General features: G+C 41.2%; 1 protein-coding gene across 1 annotated transcript in view; it reads left to right on the top strand.

The window, feature by feature from the left end:
* usp22 (ubiquitin specific peptidase 22) overlaps positions 1-25,834 on the top strand; it is an 87,157-nt gene that overhangs the window by 38,764 nt on the left and 22,559 nt on the right. Inside the window, exons 2-7 of the mRNA XM_060939475.1 lie at positions 2,128-2,260; positions 10,525-10,638; positions 10,943-11,044; positions 13,630-13,796; positions 17,215-17,362; positions 23,103-23,208. Of these exons, the coding sequence (XP_060795458.1) occupies positions 2,128-2,260; positions 10,525-10,638; positions 10,943-11,044; positions 13,630-13,796; positions 17,215-17,362; positions 23,103-23,208 (770 nt within the window). The remainder of the gene's footprint in view (positions 1-2,127; positions 2,261-10,524; positions 10,639-10,942; positions 11,045-13,629; positions 13,797-17,214; positions 17,363-23,102; positions 23,209-25,834) is intronic.

Genomic DNA, 25,834 nt, shown 5'->3' with positions numbered 1-25,834 from the left:
GGGAGGTCACTGCCTGAGTGATGTGATGTCCTGTCCTATTCTGTCCTGGGTTTTACCAACAACCCTTGGCTCACACTCCAGGAGAACTGGTACAACTGAACTTGCTTTCCTTTTTAAAAATAAATAAATAAATGCTTTACTTTTCTTGTTTTATTTAATTGTTGGTATTGCACCCTCTTTCAATACGGGCTTATAGCCAACAGTCCTCAACAGATCAGAGGTCTCGTATGAATCTTCAGTAAAATGTGCAGAGCAGAGGAGAGACCACTTCGAGGCGCCCAATGTGCCCGTGAACAACTTGCAAAACGCATTCAAATCTTTGCAGTTTGAACATTCTTGGGCCATGAATGCAACGTAAATCCACCTTCTGTCGTGTTTCTGCACTGGCCAAAAACACATCTACGTGGCATGGCGATTTAAATTAGCTCAAAATGGAGGATCGGAGTTGCAGTCAGCTCTATGTTTTTAGTATAGCGGAAATGGCGATGAGACTGATAAGCTTCCTACTGTGACGTTACGGACGTCAAGGTCATTCACTCCGATCGCTACCTATATGAATCACTTTAATTGTGAAAATTCCTATATTAGATTTATTGTTAACACTTAACTACTTATGCCATTCTTGAGGTCTCAAGGCATTTATAAACAAAAAGTGAGGCCATTGTTCTGCGTATGTGCTTTAACTGACTTACTATTTATCATTATAAGCAGTGGTAATTTTACTGTAGCATGTGATGGTATATATGCTCCACCTGTCCAAAAAAACCCTAATTCTAATTAATCAGAAGCAACCATTCAAACATAATTATCCATCTTCTATGTCTCAATCACCTATCCATCAATCATGTGAATTCACTTTAAAGTGATGCTTCGCTGAACAGGGACCTCTCATTGGGCGAATATGTTTGTCTCTGTTTCCTGTCCTTGCATCCATTCCTTGGAGGGTGGAGGAACTGAGCTGAGAAGTGAGGAAGGGAAACCAGGAAAGGAAACTGGAGAAGTGGAGGTAAAGAAATTGTATTGGGGTGTGGTTTTTTTTTTTTTTTTTTTTTTTTTTTTAAATCATAGCATCTGGATGGGCAATTCAGTGGCTTCATGTTCTCTCGTGTGTGCACGCGAGCACTTTGTCTGACTGGATTTCTGGAACTGGTTCTGTCTGTTTAATTGGTTGTGTTCATTGAGTCAGTGCCTGTTGTTGTTGTTTCCACTCTATGCTTTGATGGTGAATATAGAAGACCTTTCCTCATAGAGACTGAACCAAAGACCACTCACTATGTGCTGAAGTCTCTTCATTTAGGGTTGGCATCTTGGCATAGGTACTGAAGTAAGTGTGTGTGTGTGTGTCGGGGCACAGTTACTGTCCTGTTTGTTTGGGCAGATCAGTTGCGATGTGGAAGTCTAAATGAGTGAGTCACTTGTGTAAAATCTCCTTCTCAAAAGTGTGTGTAGAGAATCTTTTAAGCAGTCCTTAAATGGAGCTCTGATCTGTCTTGCCCTTCTAGTCTCAGCAGATATACAGATCAATACATCTAATACAACAGGGACGGAGGGAGACGCTTTCACCACACTTTCTCTGCATGGTGCATGTGAGTGACACTCAGTGTGCTAAATGGTCTGTTATTTAATGAGCAATCCCATAATTGTGTTCAGGAGCTGGACGCTGCTTTAATGTAGCCATTTATAGTTGGTTAATCAGCATTGTGCTGATATCAGACCATTCACCCTGATGAACAGGACACGATGCGCTGCTGTGGTAGATTACAATGTACTGCTGTGTACACAGCCACGAGTACATGACGGCACAGGTGTGTGTGTACACGCTCACTTTTTACCATGTATGTTTACTGATCTCACATTACTTCAGGCCTTTCTCTCAGTGTTGCACATCAGATTACTCACACAACAAAGTGCAAGCTCTGTTTGAGTTTTCAGGGGTGATGTTATTGGATATGAGTTTCTGTAATATTGTTTGTGTGAATCTGTGGGTTTGGTGAATCGGACTGATATCTGACTGGTTTTGGAATAAACACAGTGACTCAGGAAGGATCCTAAAGCCTCCAGTTTGTCCTGTTATTAACATGGTCTTTAATCTGATCAGTGTGTTCCATTTTCTCTGCTCCCTCCCAGGCGAAGTCATGTATATGTCACATGTGTGGGGCTCATCTGAACCGACTCCACTCGTGTCTCCACTGCGTCTTCTTCGGCTGCTTCACAAAGAAACACATCCACGAGCACGCCAAAACCAAGAGACACAATTTAGGTAAGAGTAAGTAAAGCACTGCAGATACAGATCAGAAAACACCAACAGGCATCATGTACACGCACATGTTTCAAACACAAATAATATATGCAACACATCTGATGAAGTGCTGTTATAGATCAGACTGTACAACACCCCACGAACTAGGGCTGCGTACCAGTACTGTACCGATATAAATTTACACCAAGTATATGCTTATTTTGTGACTGAAGATGCGTAAATCCTACCACAAAGACGAAAATTTAGCACTAGAAAAGACGTAAAATGCCGCGCTGAAACTTGAAATCAGAGCCATCTTTGATTTGAGATCCTCTCGCCACAGTCTCACGAGACATTGTGAGAGCTTGGCTGATCCAGCGTTCTGATTGGTCAAAAAGACTCAAAAGCAGGTCAGCCATTTTTCCTTTGCTGGCATTGGCGGCCTTTGTTGCTTTGTGTGATTTTGCCGTGTAAGTTAAAGGCCACGGACTGCACGTAGTCTGTAGTACTCTAGTGTAGTCACTTCTCGCTGAGAGACAACTTATGACTTTTTGTCCCAAGTTAACCAAGTATGAGACTGAGAGGGTGACTGAAGGGGTGTTCACACGACAACTTTTACTCCGGTGTAGCACCGGGGCTGCCCCGGTAGAGCGTTCACACGGTACAAAGTTATACCGGTGTAGCCCCTGAAAGCTGCTTAAACCGGTGCAAATCTAACCCTGCTCGGGAGGTGGTTTAAGAAATTTACTCCGGAGTAAATGCTAGTTTGCGGGGCAGCACCGATTATAAAATGGGACGTCTGAACGCTACAGGGGTAGACTCGCTACGCGTGAGGAGAGTTGATTACATACGGGCATTACATAATTTGCATCCTGGTATTTTGCGCTTCTAAAATGGCGAATATCAACAACAACAGAACTGCGTGTCTTCCAGTGTTGCCAGATTGGGTAGTTTTAAGTGCATTTTGGCAGATTTGAACATATTTTGGGATGGAAAACATCAGCAATATCTGGCAACACTGGTGTCTTCATCCACGTTGTTTTCCCGGCGCTTGGTGATGCCATGACAACTGGGAAAAGGAAGTACATTTTCACGCATGCGCATATTTAATTTCCGCATTATTACTATCGCAAATGATAGTAATAATGATAGGAAATGATAGTAATAAAGGGAAATGATATCAAAACTTTATTACTATCAAAGGAAATGATAGTAATAAAGTTTTTGCTACTATTGCACGGTTGCAGAAACTGCCGTGTGACCGCAAGTGGGGCTGCACCGGTGCTAACACGCTTCCCTCTAGTAAGCAGGGTTGTGACGTGTGAACGCTGCGCAGAATTTACACTGGTGTAAGATATATCGCAACAAAATACATCGGTGCAGCATCGATGCAAATATGTGCCGTGTGAACACCCTATGAGAAGTGAGGTAGGAAACCTAGTTATGTTCGGTTTTCTTTGAATAAAGATACTGACAAGTTGTCAACAGTTTATTAATGTTTCTGTCATTATTGAAGTTCAGAAGAATTTGTCAAATTGTTCAGGTACAGGTCCGGACCTGTACCTAAACTTCTGTACTGGTACCTGATGATGTTACGTTTAGGTACGCAGCCCTACCACGAACTGATCTGAGACTTGAATCAGTGGCGTGTGTGTGTGGTGGGAGGGTTAAATTGAAGCCAGATTGGAAAGAGTTCTCATTTTGCTCTCAAGCCTCTCGTAGATCAGAGGCCTGTAATTATCTCTTCTTCTTTAATGAGGTGGGATGGTTCTTTCCACCAAGAAACAAACAGTACACACAAACAGACTGATAAGAGGGTAATTGTATAGTGCTGGGAGTCTCTGTCTGTGGCTGTCTATCTATGACCCCTTTTCCACAGCCTGTTCAAGGTGGGAATCTTGCACCTTTTCCACCTCATGTTCTGTATAAAACATGTGAATGGAGGGACAGCGTACCTTTCTGCGTCTAATCACTTCCTACCTTTCTTCTCTAAGATAATTCTGATCACACAAACATTGCTTGCATGAGTCTCTTCACTTCTCTCTCTCGCTGTGATTGCGAGCACAGTGTTCTGTGAATGGTCTTGCAGGGCCATGACCCAATCCCCTGCTGGACCAAGTGTGGCCTGGAGAGTTTGGGGGGAGAGAGAGAGAGAGAAAGTTTCTAGAGGTTTTCTTGCTTCATTATCATCATGGATCCTGTACCACAAACCCAAATCACTGTGTGAATGATGATTGCTGTTCATTTCACTGCTGAGTTCTGGGTTGTTTGGTCAGAAGGTGTTTATTATTATTGGATGTGAATCCCAGGTACTGTCGCTTGACATGGAGAACAAGATAAATGCATTTGCCACATCCTGCTTCAGAGTTATGCTGAACATTAAGCGCCTCGATCATGTAAGCAACGCTCAGATATACAAGGCGACAAACACCCAGCCTCTCATCAACAAAGTCAGACAGCGACAATTGCGTTTTATTGGACATGCCCTCAGGATGTCCATAGAGGAGCCAGTCAGGACATATGCCCTCTACGTCCCAACCCATGGCAAAAGACGCCCAGGATGTCAGAAGACGAGCTACCTGACCTACGTTCAGAACCTGCTGAGGGATGCGGAGGGTGACCTGACCCCCGATATTATTGCTGTGCTGGCTGCTGACCGTCAGCCATGGACGAAATTTGTGATCGACTGCTCTGCAGCCGACTGATGATTGATGATGGTGATACCCCCTGCAAACAAAGTTTGGGGGGGTATATAGGAATCACCCTGTCCATCTGTCTGTCCATGTCTCTTTGTAAGCGCAACTCCTCCTCAACGGTTTTATGGATTTTAATGAAACTTTACACAGTTTCAGTATACCACCCGAAGATGTGCATGAAGGAAAATAATCCTGACCCGATGTTTCAAAGGGGGGAGAACTTATTCCCTTACATATGGCGATATATGGTGACAGGCTTGTGGGGGGAGGGAATCTATAGTGAGTTTACTCACAGTTCTAGTTAATTGTCTGTACCAGCAGCTCTGGCAGTAGTATACGTGAAAATCCCAGGTTTATATTAATGCTCTTGTTCTTATAACAACTTTAAACAGGGACTTGGGGCGAGGGGGGTTGGAAGGTGTCTCCAGTGTCAGCACTTTGTAACAGGAAGAGGAAATGCTTCAAGCTTACCAGGACAGAAGTCTTTGTCATATCAAGCTGCATTTCTTGTCTTATTAACTTCACTCGAGAGGAAAAAAGCAGCTGGGGTACAGTGATGAGAAATAACTTGTTTCACTCGTGTTCCACAACAGTAGAGAGTGAGCTGCTGTGGTACAAGAGGATTAAAATGCTTCAGAACGTGCTGTTAACGGAAAATAATACACACAAACCAACTTGCGAAAGAATAGACTGAGCTGTAGTACAAATGGCTGCCAACATGCGCACAGCACATGTAAAGATTGGCAGGTGAGCGCGAGAGCCGTCAGTCAGATGGAAGGTGTGTAACTGATGTACGATTGTAGCTGCTAAGTTAGCCGCGAGCATGACTCGTCAGCAGTAATTATCCTAGCCGTGTTCCCCAACCATCCCTCTGTGTCTGCTGTCCCCCTCTGGAGTTCAGCATTGAGTGTTTTAATTAGGTTAGCTGTGAGCAGTGGATGTGTGCACAGCTCCGGAGGAAAAGGAACACTGGGATTAGATAGAGGGGTAATTAAGTCGTCTTAATCAACATGCGACAAATTAACTTGGGGGGGGGGGAATCTCCACTTACTTGGGGTTCTGTCTTTTCACATTAAAGAAAGAGGAAGACTTTTTCATTTGTTTTCGAGGCTGTTCATTAATTTTCCTTTCTGTAGCTGTACTCTTTGTGACTTTATTCGACTCTCTCGTTTCTGATCTCGGCGTGCTTTAGCACGTTCTCCTGCTCTGGTTTCTATGGTTACCTCAAGGCCTGCTATGATGTTGGTTTATTCTGGTCATTTGTGTGTGGGGTGAGAAATTCCCACTCACTCACACATACACTCTCTCTCACACACTCCCTGAAACCTCTCACCATTTAAAGGTGCAACTTGACCACTCGGGCAATAAGGATGAGGTGGGTGTAATGTTTTAGTTCCCTTCCTTTCAGTTACAGGAGGCCATCCATTAACTCCACTCCTTTATGTTCTAAGGCTATAGTGTGATTTTTACTGCAGTCACACACCAGAGGAAAGGTGTACGATTCCAAAAGACTAATTTGTATAAACACTTGGACAGAAATTCCTGACTGCGTGGTGTGATGGAACACTGTGTTTTACTTATCTTGTCCCACAATTTTAATCGTGTTACAATTTTTAATGTATTAAAGGACACATTATGTCCTATATTATTATCGTTTATAGTTACTTTTATTGATGTCTGTAAAACAAGTTAATACTTGCGCTTTCAAAATTGCCCAAAAATGACACTTGATTATTGCTTCGGGGGGAATGCATGGGCTCGACCCATTCAAAAATCCTTTTTTTTTTTTCTTTTTTTAATTTTTTTAATTATATTTTATTTATTCATATAGATGTATTTAATTCAGCATATTTTAAAAAGTTCTACATACCTATACATCACAAAATAAATTTTGGAAAAAGAATTGGGTTACGTTATAGAGAGCAGATACTCAATTCTTGGGTTTGAGTCACGTGACTTTCTTAGCGGTTTCACTTCCAGTGAAACAGCTGGTGGTTGCTATGTGCAATGGAATCGACCCCTACAGTCTGGGAAAGAAGGATTTGTCATACGATCTCGAAAACGACCCTTCAGTTGAGTTCCCCAACATCTGGAACTATCTGGTGTTGCAGACGTCCTTCTACACCGCAAAACAGATGAAAGCGTGGAAGGAGTATGGAGGCTTACAACTTTTTTGTATGTGGCTGGGTAAAGGACCTCAGGATCAAGTTGCTGCTGAATGAATCCTGTATTGTTTTTGCCCGTGTATGTTGTGTGGGTTTTTTTTTTTTTTTTTAAGCTTTTCATTCACATCTTTACAATGAAGCACTGCAAGTTGAAGGGTAAAGAAACAACAGTTCGCTTGATTCTCATTTGTGTTGTCTCTTATCTCTCAGGTAAATCATTCACAAAGATAATCAGAAACCATTTTAAAGACCTGGATCTTAGTTAAACAAGACGGAGAAGTGATCACAGCGTATTTAACTGTATGGCTGGGTAAGAATTTTGTCGCGACCTTCATGCATATGGACTTTATTATTCGTGGTTGTTTTGATCGCGTGTACTTGCTGAAAGACTCGTTGAAAAGACCGCTAGGACACCCTGTTAAAGAAAGCGAGACACGTGGTGTTTTCAGTATGGTGGTTATCAAGTGAGGTGTAAACAAAGAAACAGCTGGGGACTTTAGTGCTTCGTGACTAAAAAAGAAAAAAGTACCGTAAAATAACGACACGTAGCAAGAAAAGTACTTGGAAAACACTAATGACATAGCTGAGAGGGAGATACAAACCTTTCATGAAGTGAAACTCAAGCATGCTTTGACTCGGCTCCCTTCGATTTCAGTGAAAGGCTCAAAAGCCACCTTTCTCGACATCTTTATGAAATCCTGTGTTCGTTCAACCTTTTTTTATCAGTTCACCGGGAACCCTGAAGAAACTTTTATCAGTTTCATGGTTTTGATCAATTCGAACAACCTAAAACAACGTTAGCGTAAGGCATTTTTCATGCGAGCAATGCACCTTCTCCATACAAACACTTTGTCATCTGAGCTTTGGTTGACCACCAGCTAAAGTTTTGAATAACTAATGAGGCGGATGTGACGTCACGTGAAACCCAAGAATGCAGAGCGAGCTGTGCTGTGGGAACCAAAACCCTAACCAATCAGGTAGCACTTTCCTCATGAATATTAATGAGATTTGAGCTGGTCACCCGGGGGATCATTCTTGAGACCTCATGAGGCAGACAGCCACAATTTTCACTGTCAAATGTGTTTTTTTTTTTTTTTAACTATTTGATTAATTGATGTTGCCTTTAGAAATCAAAATAATACAGTAGCTTTTGAATATAATAAAATTAAACCTCAGTGAAATCAAGGTACTACAGTGCCTTTTTTTTTTTTTTAATTTAATTAAATTTTTTAACAGCAGTACTTTGTGGGAGCAACTTTCGTTTCAGTGTAGACTGTTTTTAGATTTCCTCCATGATGGTTTAATTCTCAGTCAGTTTGACCATCTTTAGTTGAATGTGTGCTGTAAAGTTGAGGTGTGTGTGTGTGTGTGTGTGTGTGTCTCTAGTTGGAGCAGTGTGAGTGGTTTGGAAGCGTCAGGGCATGTGTCCCACCCCAATGCCAGTGGGAACTTAAAAACCAAGCTGTCTTTTGCATTTGCTCCTGTTTCCTCTGTAAGCTGTACATCGCTGATGCTCTTATTGTGCATGAATAGAAGCAGCTGTTCTTGGGCCCCTTGAATCCCAGAATTATTTGAAGATGCTGCTGTTTGACCTTGATATAACGTTGCACCTTTATCTTGTCAGAAAGTGTTAGTCATACGTTCCCAGACTGACGCATTTTGTTTTCCCATAAAAATATTCAGATTCCTTCTGTGTGTGATTGACTGGGAGCGATGTTGGTAAAACACTCCTACAGGCTGGAGTGCCCAAAAATAATGAGCCGCTTTGTATTTATGGTCCCGTTCAATGCATTTTAGTATAATCCATAAAATGCAGTGGCTTTAAAATGGCAGCAAGGCTTGTTTTTAACATCAGGTATACCTTTTTATACATGCATTTAAGATCAAAACACCTTTATGTACTTTACACGAACCTTTGGGTATGATTTGATAGAAAGTATGTATCGGGACACTTTATTCTTTTTCCATTCATTCAAAAGCCTGTGTATACCGATTGACCACTGACGGGTGAGGTGAAGACCATTTGATTATCTCATTACAATGGCACGTGTCAAGGGGTGGGATATATTAGGCAGCAAGCGAACAGTCAGTTCTTGAAGTTGATGTGTTGGAAGCAGGAAAAATGGGCAAGTGTCCGGATCTGAGCAACTTTGACAAATTGTGATGGCTGGATGACTGGGTCTGAGCATCTCCGAAATGGCACATCTTGTGGGGTGTTCCTGGTATGCAGCAGTGGTTAGTACTTACCAAAAGTGGTCCAAGGAAGACAACTGGTGAACCAGCGGCAGGGTCATGGGTGTCGTAGGCTTATTGATTTGCATGGGGCACGAAGGCCAGCCCATATGGTCCAATCCTGCAGAAGAGCTATCGTAGCACAAACTGCTGAAAAAGGTCATGCTGGCTAAAACAGAAAGGATCCTTATGCTTACCCATTTTTCCTGCTTCCAACACATCAACTTCAAGAACTGACTGTCCCCTGTTGACAGGTGCCAATGTAATGAGATAATGTTATTCACTTCACCTGTCAGTGGTCATAATGTTATGGCTGATCGATGTATGTACAGTGTTCTCATGTCAGTGGTATGTGGCAAATGGTTATTAACAGAAACAAGATGGCATGGGGTGCACCATTGTCTCCTCACAGCTCCGGGGTAGATCCTGAGCTCCGCTTACTGAAGCATGAATGAGTTTTTGGCTACAGCTGATTCTGAGTTTTACTCCAAAATGTAATTGATTCTGATTGTGAATAGCAAAAGGGGAAGGCTGCATCTTATCAAATAAATGCGTTAGTTCTAGTGGTTTCAGCAGGTTTTGTTGTTCCATGTTAGCTGCTTGAACTAGAAACATGCATCTGTCAGTGCTGGCACATGGTGCTCGGTCTGTCCTCGTTAGCATTATGGCATGTACACACACCAAACGTCACCTGGAAGTAAAAGTGTGCGCGCGCGTGTGAGAGAGAGAGAGAGAGAGAGAGAGAAACAGACCTTCACCATGTTGCCATGGGAACAAAAGTGCATGCATTACTGCGGCTACAGGGAGGAAGTATCTGATTGGACAAGCCGTACTTTACATTCCACAAACTTCCCACATCAAACAGATGACTGAAACTAATGAATGATACACATCACTCCTGAGTGACAGTACAATTTTAGTTCATCAATTTTACTAAGTAACAGTTATCTTTCCTAGATGTGTTGAATATTCGTTTCCTGAAGCTCACAGATGGACGAGCATATTCCTGCGTCTCTCCGCAGTTATTCTTAATGCTGTTTTGTTAATCGTTTTGTCAATTTGTTGTGATTTCATGTATGCATTGTTTGTGTGTGCTCTTTGCAGTATCTGAAACCTCTGCCCAAAATAAAAAGAGTAGAGACTAGCTTTCTCATGCTTTTTTTTTTTTTTCTCCTCTTGGTCTCTCACTCAGCTATAGACCTGTTGTATGGAGGAATATACTGTTTTGTGTGCCAAGACTACATATACGATAAAGATATGGAACAGATTGCCAAAGAAGAACAAAGGAAAGCATGGAAATTGCAAGGTAATGACTTCTGCAAATCCCTTATGCTGGCCTTTGGCTTGCATAATGCACTGTGGCTCGGTTAAGAAATCGCTAATGCAGTGACGGAGCACTGCAGAGTGGAGTGTGGGTGGGTGTGTTTAACACTAATGTCTATACACATAGCTTAGTAGTGACTTATAATTACAGCTAATGAGTTGATGAGATTCTGCGTGGTGCCTTTTAAACTAACAATTGCCTAACCTTTTATTCATGTTAAAATTAGTGCATGCTTAAAGATGTGTTCTGTACACGTGTGGCTGTCTTCCGTTCTTGTTAATTTTAGGCATCGGAGAGAAATATTCAACGTGGGAACCAACAAAGCGAGAACTGGAGCTGCTTCGACACAACCCTAAACGACGGAAGATAACTGCAAACTGCACCATAGGTTAGCACTCTCTTTCACATGCACCTCTCCATGAGTAGGACTGTGGGCGAGGTCTGTGCCTCTTTCTGCTCACGCTGTCCGTGTGTGTGCCTCTGCAAGCTGTACAGTTCAGTGTGGCTTAATCTCTCCAAATTAGTTTTCGCTTAGGTTGTATGTGAGGAGATTGCTGAATGAGAAGACTCGGATCTCCTCCTTTGCTGGGCATCAAGCCTTGTTGAGGTTTGAGAGAGAAAGACGCGCACACGCACACACGGGCACGGCTCTCCCTCCCTCTCTCTGTCCCTCCAAAAATATAGTAAAGAAAAATGACCGGTATGATAGGCTGGGGTTTAAGAGACTATTCAGAATGTGGAATCTGTAACGATGGATATCCAGGTCTTTTATAGGTGATGTATGAGATAATTAAGTTATTCCATGACCTCAAGTCATATATGAGCTGATAGCTGATGAGGCGAATAGCACTGAGTTGGCTATAAGCAATGTATGAGAAGATTGAGTGGAATAACTGTTTTATTCTATCCACATTCACTGGCTTTTGAGAAACGGAGCATTTTTATATTTTGCAAATTCGATAAATAAAAACTTTTGTACAAAACGTCCAGCAAAATTATTTCCTCTTAGAATGTAAACAAACCAGCGAAATGACAGTAGCAATTTGTGAAAAATGCTACAATAATAACTCTTGGAAAATAAAAAAAGATGTTCTTATCACCAAATACTTTCTTTCCATGTTTTTTGTTTTTCTTGTATTTTTTTTTTGGGGGGGGGGTGTTTTCTTTCGTCCTCAGTTGGTTCAGCAACACACTCCGCCATTTTTTTTTTTTTTTACTCGCGGTATATGAGCTGATAGCCAAGTAGTAGAGTAGCCAATCAGAGCGAGCAATTGCTCATATCCAATAAATGTGGATAGAATAGTAAGCTGTGTACTAGCTGTACAGTTTGTGATTTCACTGACTGGAAAAGATGGTTATGAAGTGAATCTTATCCAGAAATGGGGAACAAAACTCCCAAATACAAAGGTACGTTGTGGTAAATGTTGTAACAAAACATTCAGGGAGTATGTCCTGAGACAGATTTGATGAATTTATTTGTTTGTTTGTTTGTTTGTTTGTTTGTTTGTTTGTTTTTATCAGCAGATTATGAACGAGTCCTGGTTATGTGTGGAAGCCTTTAAACTGGGAGCCACGTAAACTCAAATTTGTCATTTTTAATTTTCAGTGTACCGAATCTGCTTCAGCAAAGTCTGAAAGTGTTTTTTTGTTTAAAAAGCAAGCCATCTTAAACATTGGCTGAGCACATCTCATTTGAATAATCGGCTCCATGCAGGTCGGTCATGATTGTGGGACGGATACGGAGTCAACACCTCCACTCTAACCGCACGGCCTCACTACGGCCTCTCGGCGCATCGACGCTGACGAATATGAATTTTAGAATGCTCTTTCTAGCTTGGTATTTTTAGGTTCAATATTTTAACTAGATATTTATACTCCCACTCCGAAGGAGGGGGGGGAGGGGTATACTGGTTTATTTCTGTCCGTCCGAAACACCCTTTTTCTCAGCAACCACAAATCATAGCCACTTGGTACCAAACTTTAGCTTGGGGTTGTATATCATTTTCAGGTCTGTTGCACATCAACTTCCTGTTTACCGACTGAATGTATTTACAAAACGTATAGGGTGGATTTTGACGCTATTTCAAGAAGCAAAATGTTATTTCAGAATGACAGTTTACCAGGATGCTATTTGAAATCCCTGGGGAGAACACTGCTCTTTCCCTATTTGTTTCAGGGTTAATTATTTGTTGATGTCAACATTCATACTAAGTGTCCTGTTCCTTCAGTTGCTTGAATTCTGATATAAATGAGAGCGGGGGAGGGTATACGTCAGTGAGCAGTAGCTCACAGTCGATCTTGTTTACTTTTATTATTTTTAACTAGGGCAAAACCAGTTTTCTACAAATGCACTGTTTGACTCCTTAACTGCAAAGCGCATGAACCTGATGTGAATACCTGCTTATATTTTCCTTTCTTTCCTACCTCTCCATCCTCCCAGCACAGATGCTCGCAGTAGGACAACCTTGTTTTCTGTCCCATTGTCTCTTTCCTTTTATTAGACTGGAAGCGTGTGTGCAAGCAGGTGTCTGATGTGTGTAGGTTTGGAGTGGAGCCACATTTATGCTCTCGGCAAGAGCCTGGCCTTCTGGCTGGCCCATGTTGGTGTCACAGTTCAAACCCCACACACTGCAAAAAAAAAACTGAATTTGAGGAGAAAATTTCTTAATACTAGTGAAATATCTTGCTGTATGGACAGTTTTTTACTTGACAAGATATCCTGGAATTAGTTGGTTACAATCTAGAACTAGTTTTAATAATCCGAGTTGGTGTTTTGTATTCTAATAGGAAATGCGAGATCGTTTCAACTAATATTCAAGATATTGTAACTTGTTAAGATATCATTTTTGCAGTGCAGGAGTTCGAGGAATCACCTAGTCCTGATCACTTAATCAGCTCGTTAGGGGGAAAATAAACAATGTTGTCCAAGTACTCTGAAAGAGCATGTGTCAATTGTCGGTCTCTGTGTCTCAGGTCTGAGGGGTTTGATAAACCTAGGCAACACGTGCTTTATGAACTGCATTGTCCAGGCTCTGACTCACACCCCGCTGCTGAGGGACTTCTTCCTGTCCGACAGACACAAGTGCGAGATGCAGGCTAACTCCTGCCTTGTGTGTGAGATGTCCCAGCTTTTTCAGGAGGTGAGATACAGGAAGGTTGGTTGGGGCTTTTTTTGGGGGGGGGCTTCACTTTGTGTCTCTGTCCTGTGCACAGAATTATGGGATAGTCTTCACTGAGATGATAATGCTGCCTGTAAATTTGGCCTGAAATACATAACCCCACAGTACATTCTTTGTGCAGCACCTCTTGTCAGATAATGATTTTAGCACTGTGAAAGTTCCAGCAGAGATGAAAGCATTTACATGCTTGAGGGAGAACATGAAGCACATGATGATGCCTCGCTGAGGGAAGGTTGGCTCCTGTAACGTTTTGCTCACACTCTGAAGAAAGCTCCAACTGTTGTTAGGAGATGCACAAAAATAGCATACAGTATTCCAATCTGAAGTGTAAGGATGATATAAAGATGGTCCTGTATCTTGAAAACTCCCCAGAAACCTCCAAGATGCATAGAATGTTCACACCGTGCAGCAGGCTTTTAGGCAGGATTTTTTTTTAGGGAGTCTAACTTTTTTGCAGGTGTCACTGTATGTGGCGAGGTGTAGCGGCGCGTTGAGCGCCGCTGGCATGAGTGTTTTAGGGGGTTCCGGGGGTACTCCCCCGGAAAATTTTGAAATTTCTAATGCTCTCAAATGCTATTTCCTTCATTTTGACAGCAAATTTTGAGCAATACAGCCAAGTGTTTTTGCCTTTGTTACAACATTCTTGTATCAATAGTAAGGCTGGACTGGGGGGAGGCATGTGTGCATGGAAAAATTCAAGCCAGATTCATTTTAGGTAAAACAACTTTCTTTAATGTCTTAATGTAAACAAAATGGTTTCACTGCAATAGGGTCCCTTTCAATGTACAAAGGAAGCTGCAAGTCTCAGGTACGACTGGAAGGTGGTATTTCTACTTTATGTCGTTGTGTTCAAAAGATATGGGCTGTCAAACACACTTTGACAGATTGTGACACCCTATAGGGTTGGTTGTCACAATGTTATTTCAATGGGGCGGTACAGGAACCGAAAATACATACATATTTTTGAGAATTATGTAAAAATGTTAAAGAAAATGTATTCAAAATACATGTAGGTATAACAGATTGGTAATACAATATCAACTTTGGGAACACCAAAACAAAATACACTGCAAACTGCGTATATTTTTAATGAATATTATTATTAAAATGGGTATATTTCTGGGATTTTTTGAGCTGGAGTTGCATATTAAGCATGACAAATTAGCTATAAAGCTTTCTGATCGCAGAATACTACATAAATAAAGCTTGTTGTAGCTGTGTTTGTCTCAGTCAGTAGTGCACCTATTGCAATTGCATTACATGTGACAACCAACCCCGAACACAGTGTGACAACCAACCCCGGCTGACCAGTTTTGCTTTCAAAGCCGCTAGCGTCCAAAGATTTAGTGTAACAAAGAAAAAAACACACAGGAAATATGGCTAAGTCTTCAAACATTATAATGGTATTCGTTTTTTCAATAGAAACCCATTAATTACAAAGCTAGAAGGTAAAAACCAAGGTACTAAAAATTTACATTTAGGTATGAAAAACCTTCAAATTGTTCTCACCTTTGAAATGCATGCAGGATTTATTCGGGATAAATAACATGTCAGGTAAGGCCGGTTTTCTATAGACTACATTCCACATTTAGCTGCGGCAATATAGTCTACGGCTATATTGTCTGGATATTTATGCCAGTGTCTCCTAGGCATACATCTTTTCCCCCTCTGCTCTGGGAACGCATATTACAAGTGCTTTGTACACCAAATTTATTTAATAACCCATTTATTTATAACGAGGGCTCTCACAACTTTGAAATTAGTGCAGCCATAGAAACGCGTGTTTCTGTAGCTCTGCGGCGGGTGCCTATATTTTGTACTCTGGGCTCGTGCTGTTGCTATGGTAACCCTGGGCGTCTTCGGGAAAGACAGCTGTCAAAGCGAGACTTCTGAAATTTCCAAAATGGCGGTGTCAACAAAGCTTGTAGATCCTCGGAAAGCTCAGACTCGGCGATTTTTTAACATATTCAGCTAAGTTACCGGACATAACACGGGCGGAAATATTAGGGCGTCTTTAGGGCGTCGTACTAAAAAGTAGGGCGTCCAATTTCTTGTTTTTTTCAGTACAGGGCGTCGAAAAGACGCCCAGACGCCCCTCTATCTAAAAGCCTGCCGTGCAGTAAAATCTATTCTTTATTCATGGCTTATTTTAATATTACAGTAATATCGCATGTATAGTCATGATTGTCACATGATGTGCAGTTCAATCCTTTACTAATCCATACAGAGACGTTTATGGCAATTTGCACAACAAGTCAGAGAAGTGAAAGGACATTATATTTTACCCCTGAGCGACCCTGATCCACCACACACCCAGAGACTGCACACTCCCACATCTTGTCTGCATTTTGACTCTGCAACTACGCATGTTCGAGGAATAGCTTCATCACAAGAGTACAGAGCTCTTGCCTTTGTCTTGTTGTTGTAAAATCAGTCAAAAATGGACTCTGTGCCCTGAAGATTGTTTTTGTTCCAGTAATCGTCTTAACCTTTCTATCTGTAACTTGAGCTGAATCTCAGGGTCACGTTTTTAAACTGCTTAATTGGTGTCACAAAGAATAGTGCGATTTGTATTGCCAAAGCTTTGCTTCTAAAGTATGTAGAGGTTAAAGTGCATATCACGGGTAAATTCAGGAGCAAGATCGATGTAATTTCTCCTATTTTATATTAAACTTTGGTCAAATATCTGTCACATTTTGCATTTTGTGCAATTTTTTTTTTTACCTTGCGCAATACCAGAAAAATTCAGTTGAAATCAAGCCATTTGAGGCGAATTGGTCCGGCTCTGAAAAAACTTGCCATTTGGATTTCCCAGGAAACATTGATTTTCGTGACGTCACATGCGGGACGCCTCCTTCTGAATCCTACGTCAGCGCTGGTTTGTTTATGAGAAAACGATCTGGTGGTTTTCTGCAAATTTCTTCAATGTTATCACGTAACTATTAAAATGGTTAACAGATGTATCGTAGGAGGGCGTAGCAACATTGCATTCTTCATCCAAAGGTGAAGTAACATTGCGCTCAAGTGACAATTCCATATTTCAATGCAAAATCGCTAGCTGCTAAACTTGGTCTACACAGGCTGTGCACTGAAACCGTGCAAGCTCTCGCAGCCTGCTGGCGCTTCCGCAGGTGACGTCACGAATCTGGCTCAAGACTCCCTTGGGATTTTTCCAGACGCGTTTTGTTGTTTTATTTTTTTTTCTGCTGTAGACAGATGGCCTCGTGCAAAATTACCCTTCTGGATGAGTGTGTAAAGGGACATACTTTCATATTAAAAAAAAAAAAAAAACGAATTTGGTCCAGGATATGCACTTTAAAGGGGAATTGGCCATTTGAAAGTGTGAAAAGCGATGATGAGCTTTGTCCTGTTGTCTCAGTTCTACTCGGGCCATCGCTCTCCCCACATTCCCTTTCGGCTGCTGCACCTGGTGTGGACACACGCACGTCACCTGGCTGGCTATGAGCAGCAAGATGCACACGAGTTCCTCATCGCAGCACTGGACGTGCTACATCGCCACTGCAAAGGTACCACACACACAGAAAAGGCGCTTCCAGATCAACAGGATTCGGCTGAGTGTTGGGTTTAGTTAGGTGTCTGATGGTACACTCAGATAATATTATACTGTAATAAGGGAATGCCAGATAATTATGAAGTTAAAACATTATTCTGTGTTGGTATTGATTCCATACGTTGATGTATTTCCTCCTGAAACAGGAAGTCTGAGTGATGGTAAGTGCTTGCCTGATTGCCACACACCCATTCCAAATCTAAACGAAAACCTCGGATATTCTCTGAGATTATAAAGTCATGTAGAGCGGCGGCTGCAATTATTGACAGCCCGTAATTATCAACACCTTTTCAGATTTACCAATAAAAAAACAATTTTACAAAGGTAATCGTATGGGGCTGAGTAAAATTAAGGATTAATTTCACAAGTGATTTTTGAAGTTTTGAAAATTGCCAATTTCAAAACTTCGAAATCACAAGTGAAATTGATCCTTAATTTTAAGAGGAACCATACGATTACTTGTTTATAATATATAGGGCCAAATTCATACTTTGGAAGCCATTCAAGTTCACAACATTTTGTCATTCACGTTTTCTGAACCAATCAGGGCATAAGACTATCTTGCACGTTTGAATCAGTTTCTAAAGCGTCTTTCGTCATGACACGAGGATTTTGGACAGGATTTTGACATCTTTCAGGACTGATCCTGGATATTTCTCTTGTCTCAGATGCCGATCCAATGCTGCCTGCATTACTTTTAGAGAGTCTGGTTCGTAGTTTTCCCCATTTTCTTTCCTCACTTCTGCATAAAACTGCGATAGCACCTTGTCTAACTCTCAGCATTCATGTGCCACTAGAGAGTTGTTTATTTGTCTTTCTGCGGCCCATTTTTTAAACAAGGAAAGCCAAAAATTCGTACTTTTTTTTTTTTTTTTTTTTGGGGGGTATTTTCATTTTCGCTTGCAGCTTTCAACTGGTTTATCATTTCGTCAAATATAGCAAAACGCGGCATTGCTGAGTCAGCAGTGTCGGACATTTTGTTGACAAAATTTGCTAATTTTGTAACCGTAACCAAGCAACGAACTAGCCAATAGCATTTCAGAAATACGGCCCCGTGTTAAGGAAAAAACCCTCCTCGATTGACCAATCAGAATTGAGTAATTTGGCCCTATGTATTATAACAGTAGTTGTCATTATTGGTTGGTTAATCAACCGGAAGAAGACACACACACCCTCCCCCGATCTTGTCGGCTGATGAGACACCCAAGATGGAACTTTTAAAAAAAATAATAATAATAATTTATTTTTTATTAGCATGATCAGCAATTTGAGGAAAACCCAGATGTTATCACAGGTGAGCATAGTGGAAAGTCATGGATGTGTTTTTACTTATCAAATTCACTGATATTTCATGATCTCCTTGCCAAAACCTACTTTTTCTTACTCTTTAATTTAACAGTCACCATTTTGTATCTAAACGCCCATTTGAGAAGTCACGTGAGGTGTCTATAATAGTGATCGCTTTCACCGGTGTCCACCATTATTGACACCCTGTGGAATTAAGTGACCTTTACAACTGTTACATATCAATCTTTGTTGAAGTAGATGAAGTACTTTATTAAAAAAAAAAAAAAAAAAAGTGCTGTTATTAATTTTTTTTCTGATTCATAACAGAATGGAATGCTTATAGAGTATTTGGAATCCTATTGCAATAAACTGAATTAGACCAGAATTAAATTCTGAGCATATAAAAAAATGACATGCTTGAAATATTCAGATTTTTCTATTCAGAAAATAAGGTTTTTTTTTTTGTTTTTTTTTTTTGCAGTTTGTTGTAAATATCTACCACATATTACAATACTGGTAGACATTTTATATTTTTGTTCGAGGAATGATGTGACCTTTGACCTTGATGTTCATGTGGTTACAATGTCAATTGCCTGACATTTATTGGTAAACTACAAAACTAGAAATTAATACAAACAACAATGAATGATTTACAAAATGTGATCGACAAAAATACTTAAAGTGGAACAAAAAGATTTTCTGACACAGGTTAAACATTATCAGTTCATTTGTTTACAAACATTAAAATTACTTCATTTACATAAGCACAGACATCCATGTATTTATATAAAGATATTTTGTACTAAATATAAGTCTATGTAAAACAAATTTTGAATAAAAACTGTTTTGTTAATACCACATACCGATTTTTTTTTTTTTTTTTTTTTTTTTTTAAATAAATGATCATCTGGGTGTCTAATTGTGGAACGGTGTCACATGATCTGATATGCTAAATAATCGGGAATCAGCTAATTTTTTCCCAGTGGAAGTTTGAGTAATTATTCATGCACAATTTACGTATTGAAAGCCTTTTCTACTTTTGCAATGGCTAAAAGATTAAGGTGTCGATAATTGTAGTCGCTGCTGTATTTGCTCTCGGTTGGATCAGCGTCATCACATCAGATGACATGGCTGAGTCGAGACTTTATAGGGAATGTAGTCTCTACTCTTCGATCACGGAATATAAAGGAATGAATTGCTAAGAGATTTACAAGTGCATTTCCCATAATGCACTACATCCAAAAAGCATGTGTGTGGGTTTTTTTTTTGGTCCACCCCTCTCTTAAATTTGTGACTATTTAATCTTGGAATTTCTGAATTTTTAATACCCACCTTTTAAAAAAAAAAAAATAACTGTTATAGGTATGTGGCAAACCTTGCTCTGTATATGAAAGAGAGAAATTCCTCATCCTGTGTCATGTTATGGGAGAATTACAGTACCAGTCAAATTTTGGACACCCCTATTCATTGGTTTTTCTGTACTTTGACCATTTTCTACATTTGTAGAACAATACTGGGAACATCAAAACTATAAAATAACACAGAACAGATATGAAATTATGTGGTAAACAAAAAAAAGTGTTTAAAAATATTTCATATTTTAGATTCTCCATAGTAGCCAGTGTTTACCCTATTTTACCCAGTGTTTGCACACTATTTGCATTATCTTAACCAGCTTCATGAGGTGGTCACCTGGAATGCTTTTCAATTAACAGGTGTCTCGTCAAAAGTTAATTAGTGCCATTTCTTGCTTTCTTAATGTGTTTGAGATCAAACAGTAAATAATAAAAAATACAGTAAATAGCCCTATTCCACAACTGTGGTAATCCAGATTATGTCAGGAACTGCTCAACTAAGAAACAAAATCCATCATTAATTTAAGACATGCAGTGTTTGTTTTAATAAAAATGAAGAAAAAACATTGAATTAGGTGTGTCCAAACTTTTGACTGGTACTGTATACAAACTTCACATTGTCTTTAAATGTTGAAAATAACACTGTGCTATACTGAAGCATGAGGATATTGTACCACAAATTTTTCATACACTTTAAACTCCACTGACTTTTTTTTTTTTTTTTATTACTGTCTGATGCCTTTGTTGGGCTGATGTGGCTGTGACACAGTACTGGGCTATACTCAACACACCCCTCCGTTTCACTGTTTTTGTCTCATGTCTGTCCCCACATTCTGCTCCATAGAACTCAGACACAGGTCATTTGTTCTTCACTTTACATTAACCTCAGATATATGAGGCCAGCCATGAGATATACTGTTGACCCTTTTTGACCAACAGCAACTTGGTTCGGTTCTTGTTTGCGCACCAAATTTTGAACCGTTTAAGCATTTTGACCAAAAATAAATTGGTTCAGAACCTGAAAAGTCTGTTCTCAGCTAGAAGCAAAATATAACTGTTTTTTCCAGCACGAGCCATGACAATATCAGTGGGCATGTCACTGGTTTGGAGAGGAAGCAGAGCACATCAATGGAGAACGCAATGGAAAAGGATACGTTTTTCAAAAAAATGGACCGAAAACAAATAACTGAACAAAACCTCGGAGGTCATCAGTGTACTCTTGCTACTAGTTTACTCCCATTATGAATTGTGCAATGCCCTCCGTGAATGATGCATCCTCGATTACAGTGGTTCTGCTCCAAACTGTTGAAAATGCAGGCTGGTTTGCTTACTGGCACCAAGGTAGAGGTCTGCGCGGGACAGAATTTTCAGTCCCGCTCCCGCATTGTGCAGTCCCGCTCCCGCAGAGAATTATGATCTTCAGTCCCGCTCCCGCCTGCGGCTGCCATATTTTGTCATATTTTCAGTCCCGCCCGCAAATCCCGCATGATGCAGACGTTCGCGTTATTTCTCACGAAAGTTCTTGTCATTGGCTTGGGGAATTAAACATGCTGACCTTAGCTGAGCTCTCCACTGACCGATCCTTCACCTAGCGCATGTAGCGAGGGTGCACGTTGCCAGGCGGCATGCGCAGCTGAGGCTTTACAGAGATACCCATTGTGAGCTTCACTAGAGGAGCTCTGCTCTTCTGCCATGATCGGAGATCTCAAACACGGAAGAACGGAAAGGAATTGGAAACGTACGTGAGATTAGACCACTGTGGCAGCGGGGGCATGGCCAAGCAGCAGTCTGTGAATGGAGGGTGGGGTCAGGGAAGGTAAGTGGCTAGGTCATTACACCTGATGTCAGTTTGTGTGTGTGTGTGTGTGTGTGTGTGTTTGTTGCAGGGATGGCGTATAAAGGGAGGGGGAGAGGAGAGAAGAGGGATTCGCTCCCCAACCACAACACGTGTGTGTGTGTGTGTGTGAGTGAACGAGTGAAAGAAAGAAAGCTGAAAAGCTCAATAAAGTGAGTGGGTGTGAACACGAACTCTCGCCTGCCGTGCTTCTGTGCTCCACCCACATCGGGGATTACTACAGTGGTGCTGAAACCCGGGACGCACACCACTCACTTTATTGAGCTTTTCAGCTTTCTTTCGTTCTCACTCACTCTCACTCTCACTCTCTCTCTCTCTCTCTCACACACACACACACACACACACACACGTGTTGTGGTCGGGGAGCGAATCCCTCTTCTCTCCTCTCCCTCTCCCTTTATACTCCATCCCTGCAACACACACACACACACACACACACAAATTGACATCAGGTGTAATGACCACTTACCGACCCCGCCCTCCATTCACAGACTGCTGCTTGGCCACGCCCCCGCTGCCATAACCACATCCGCAAATTTAGGCATCTTAAAAAGTTTTTATTAATGCCAAATAAAATATCCAACACAAATTATATATGATAGACATAAATTAATAATTTATAAATTTTTATTTTAAACACGTTTTTAGTTAGCGGGACTGCAGCTCATCACCTCTCCCGCCCGCTCCCGCATTGTGCACTCCCCCTCCCACCTGCGCCCGCAATGAGCTTTCAAAATTTGTCCCGCGCCGCACTGCTTTGCGTCGGGTCCCGCGGGAGTGCAGGGCTCTACAGCAAGGTTCAAAGAATCTCGAAAGGAACCGGTTCAAGAACCCGTTTCCCTGTTGGTCAAAAAGGGGTAACAGTATCTCTGATGGCTGGCCTCATATATCTGAGGGTAATGTAAGGTGAAGAACAAATGACCTGTGTCATGAGTTCTATGGAGCAGAATGTGGGGACAGACATGAGGTGAAAATAGAAAGGGGGCAAGGCTCTGACTTTTTTTTTTTTTTTTTTAAACTCAAGGCAGTTGTGGGGTGGAAGGCCAGAGAAAAGAGTTGTTTAAAGGAATATGAAATGCTTCCTCATCCCCCTCTCTCCTGTGCTGTGACTCAGAAAGGAATGGGCTTTTTAGCCGTGCTTGTTTTTTAACCACACTTTGTCTGCTTGCATTTATGTGCTGCACTGATCATCCACAAAGGGGATGACAACGGGAAGAAGGCCAACAACCCGAATCATTGCAACTGCATCATTGATCAAATCTTTACCGGAGGCTTGCAGTCAGACGTCACATGTCAAGTCTGCCAGTAAGGCTGTGTGTGTGTGTGTGTGTGTGTGTGTGTGTGTGTGTGTGTGTGTGTGTGTGTGTGAGAGAGAATTGTCATTTACGAACAATGGGGAAAATGTATTGAACAAAATCTTCACTCCTAAAATCAGTATGAAATCTGTTTTATTTGTAACCCAAATTTGACCTTCATAAATCCCTTCATTATTGTTTGCTGCTATATTAAACAATAAGTACTGAATAACTGTTTGACTGAAAACAAAAAGATCTGACATTTTACACAGTACTGTGTATATTATGGGTGTAATCCAGTGCCATTGTCCGTATTCATATCCGTTTTTGTATTCAGATTTAAACAGTGGATGCGGTCTGTTCATTTTTTATTTTAAACATTTTTCACAACAAATAGCAATTTGCAGGACTCCTGAGCCAGGTGCCTTGTGGAACTTTCTGACAAACACTGTCTAAATTGGCACAGTAAGCCATCTATCTCTGTATCATCTAATAATACACTCACTGGCTATTTTATTAGGAACTTGTGGTTGATTCTAAGACTCCTGTTCTTGGCTGCAGGAGTGGAACCCAGTGTGGTCTTCTGCTGTTGCATGTTGAGATGCTTTTCTGCTTACCACGGTTGTAAAGAGTTGAGTTACTATATATTTCCTGGCAGCTCGAACCATTATCTCATTATCTCTAGCCACTTTATCCTGTTCTACAGGGTCGCAGGCAAGCTGGAGCCTATCCCAGCTGACTACGGGCAAAAGGCAGGGTACACCCTGGACAAGTCGCCAGGTCATCACAGGGCTGACACATAGACACAGACAACCATTCACACTCACATTCACACCTACGGTCAATTTAGAGTCACCAGTTAACCTAACCTGCATGTCTTTGGACTGTGGGGGAAACCGGAGCACCCGGAGCTCGAACCAATCTGGCCATTTTCCTCCATCCTCGCTTATCCCCCCTCCCCCCCGCACGCACGCACGCACACACACACACACACACACACACACACACACACACACACACACACAAAAAAAAAAAAAAAACCTGTCACCCACTGTTTTTTGTTTTTCGCACCATTCTGTCTAAACTTGAGACTGGTGTGCGTGTGTGTGTGTGAACCCAGGGGATCATCAGTTTCAGAAACACTCAAACCAGTCCATCTGGAACCAGCACCCATGCCACAGAGATCACGATTTTTCTGGTGTTTGAAGTGAACACTAACTTGAAGCGCTTGATTTCTATCTGTATGATTTTATGCACTGTGCTGCTGTCAAGGGATTGACTGATTTTAGATAACTGCATAAAACAGCAGGTGTATGGGTGTACCTAATAAAGTAGCCAGTGAGTGGGTTGTTTTTTTATTTTTAAGCTTTACGTCAGTCTTCAGATTTATGTTCCAGAAAGATTATAAACGGATTCTGATTGTACAGGAAATTTTTTCAAAGATGTGACACACTTGGTGCTGCTGCGAGTTGTCATATGTCATTCTTTCAGTTGTGTTTCATTATAATGCTTTTAATTTTCTGAGAAGACTTTTAATAACGGGCGGCACGGTGGTGTAGTGGTTAGCGCTGTCGCCTCACAGCAAGAAGGTCCTGGGTTCGAGCCCCGTGGCCGGCGAGGGCCTTTCTGTGCGGAGTTTGCATGTTCTCCCCGTGTCCGCGTGGGTTTCCTCCGGGTGCTCCGGTTTCCCCCACAGTCCAAAGACATGCAGGTTAGGTTAACTGGTGACTCTAAATTGACCGTAGGTGTGAATGTAAGTGTGAATGGTTGTCTGTGTCTATGTGTCAGCCCTGTGATGACCTGGCGACTTGTCCAGGGTGTACCCCGCCTTTCGCCCGTAGTCGGCTGGGATAGGCTCCAGCTTGCCTGCGACCCTGTAGAAGGATAAAGCGGCTAGAGATAATGAGATGAGATGAGACTTTTAATAACAAAGTCATTTCAAAATGATGAAAAACAATCATACAAGTTCTACAATTTTATTTTTTAAATAAATTCATCGAATAATTATTTGTGTGGAGAACCCTATAGAGATGTGTATTATAGATGCATATACTGCAGGTCAGAAATGTGTATTACTGTTAAAGGAATCCTCCAGCGGATTTATTCTTAAACTTTAAGTAAAAGTATTCGTAGATTTCACCAGTCAAGCATTCTCTTTCAGAGACCAAATAGTGTTCTAGAAAAATGAATTTTTATTAAAATACCAGATGGACCTCCCGCAGAAGTGACGTATGCGATGACGTGGTGTCATGGAAGCTTGGAGCAACTCTGCTGTTTATATCCTCTGCTTACAACGTGGTTTTGTTTGTTTTACAAGTATTTTTACTGAATTCATAGGTTTTTAAATAAGTAAAGTATGCCTCATTGCGCAGCATATAAATGCGAAAATCATGCTAAAAAGAAGGGCGAGAAGATCTCTCTTCATCGTTTATCTGGCTAAAATCGTCCATCTATTTGCAAGAAATGGATTCATGCCATTGGAAGACCTCAAAACAATCTGCCTGTGGTGCGCTACTTATGCTCCGAACATTTTGAATCATCCTGTTTCGATGAATTGACAGAATTAAAAGTAAGATTAATGGGGGCTTCCAAAATAGAGAGAGAAAAGATGATGCCGTGCCAACAATATTTGATGT

This window comes from Neoarius graeffei, chromosome 14, assembly GCF_027579695.1.
Source record: "Neoarius graeffei isolate fNeoGra1 chromosome 14, fNeoGra1.pri, whole genome shotgun sequence".
In the NCBI taxonomy this organism is placed as follows: domain Eukaryota; kingdom Metazoa; phylum Chordata; class Actinopteri; order Siluriformes; family Ariidae; genus Neoarius; species Neoarius graeffei.
Note: the sequence above shows the minus strand (reverse complement) of the source record. Positions and strands in the feature narration are given on the sequence as shown.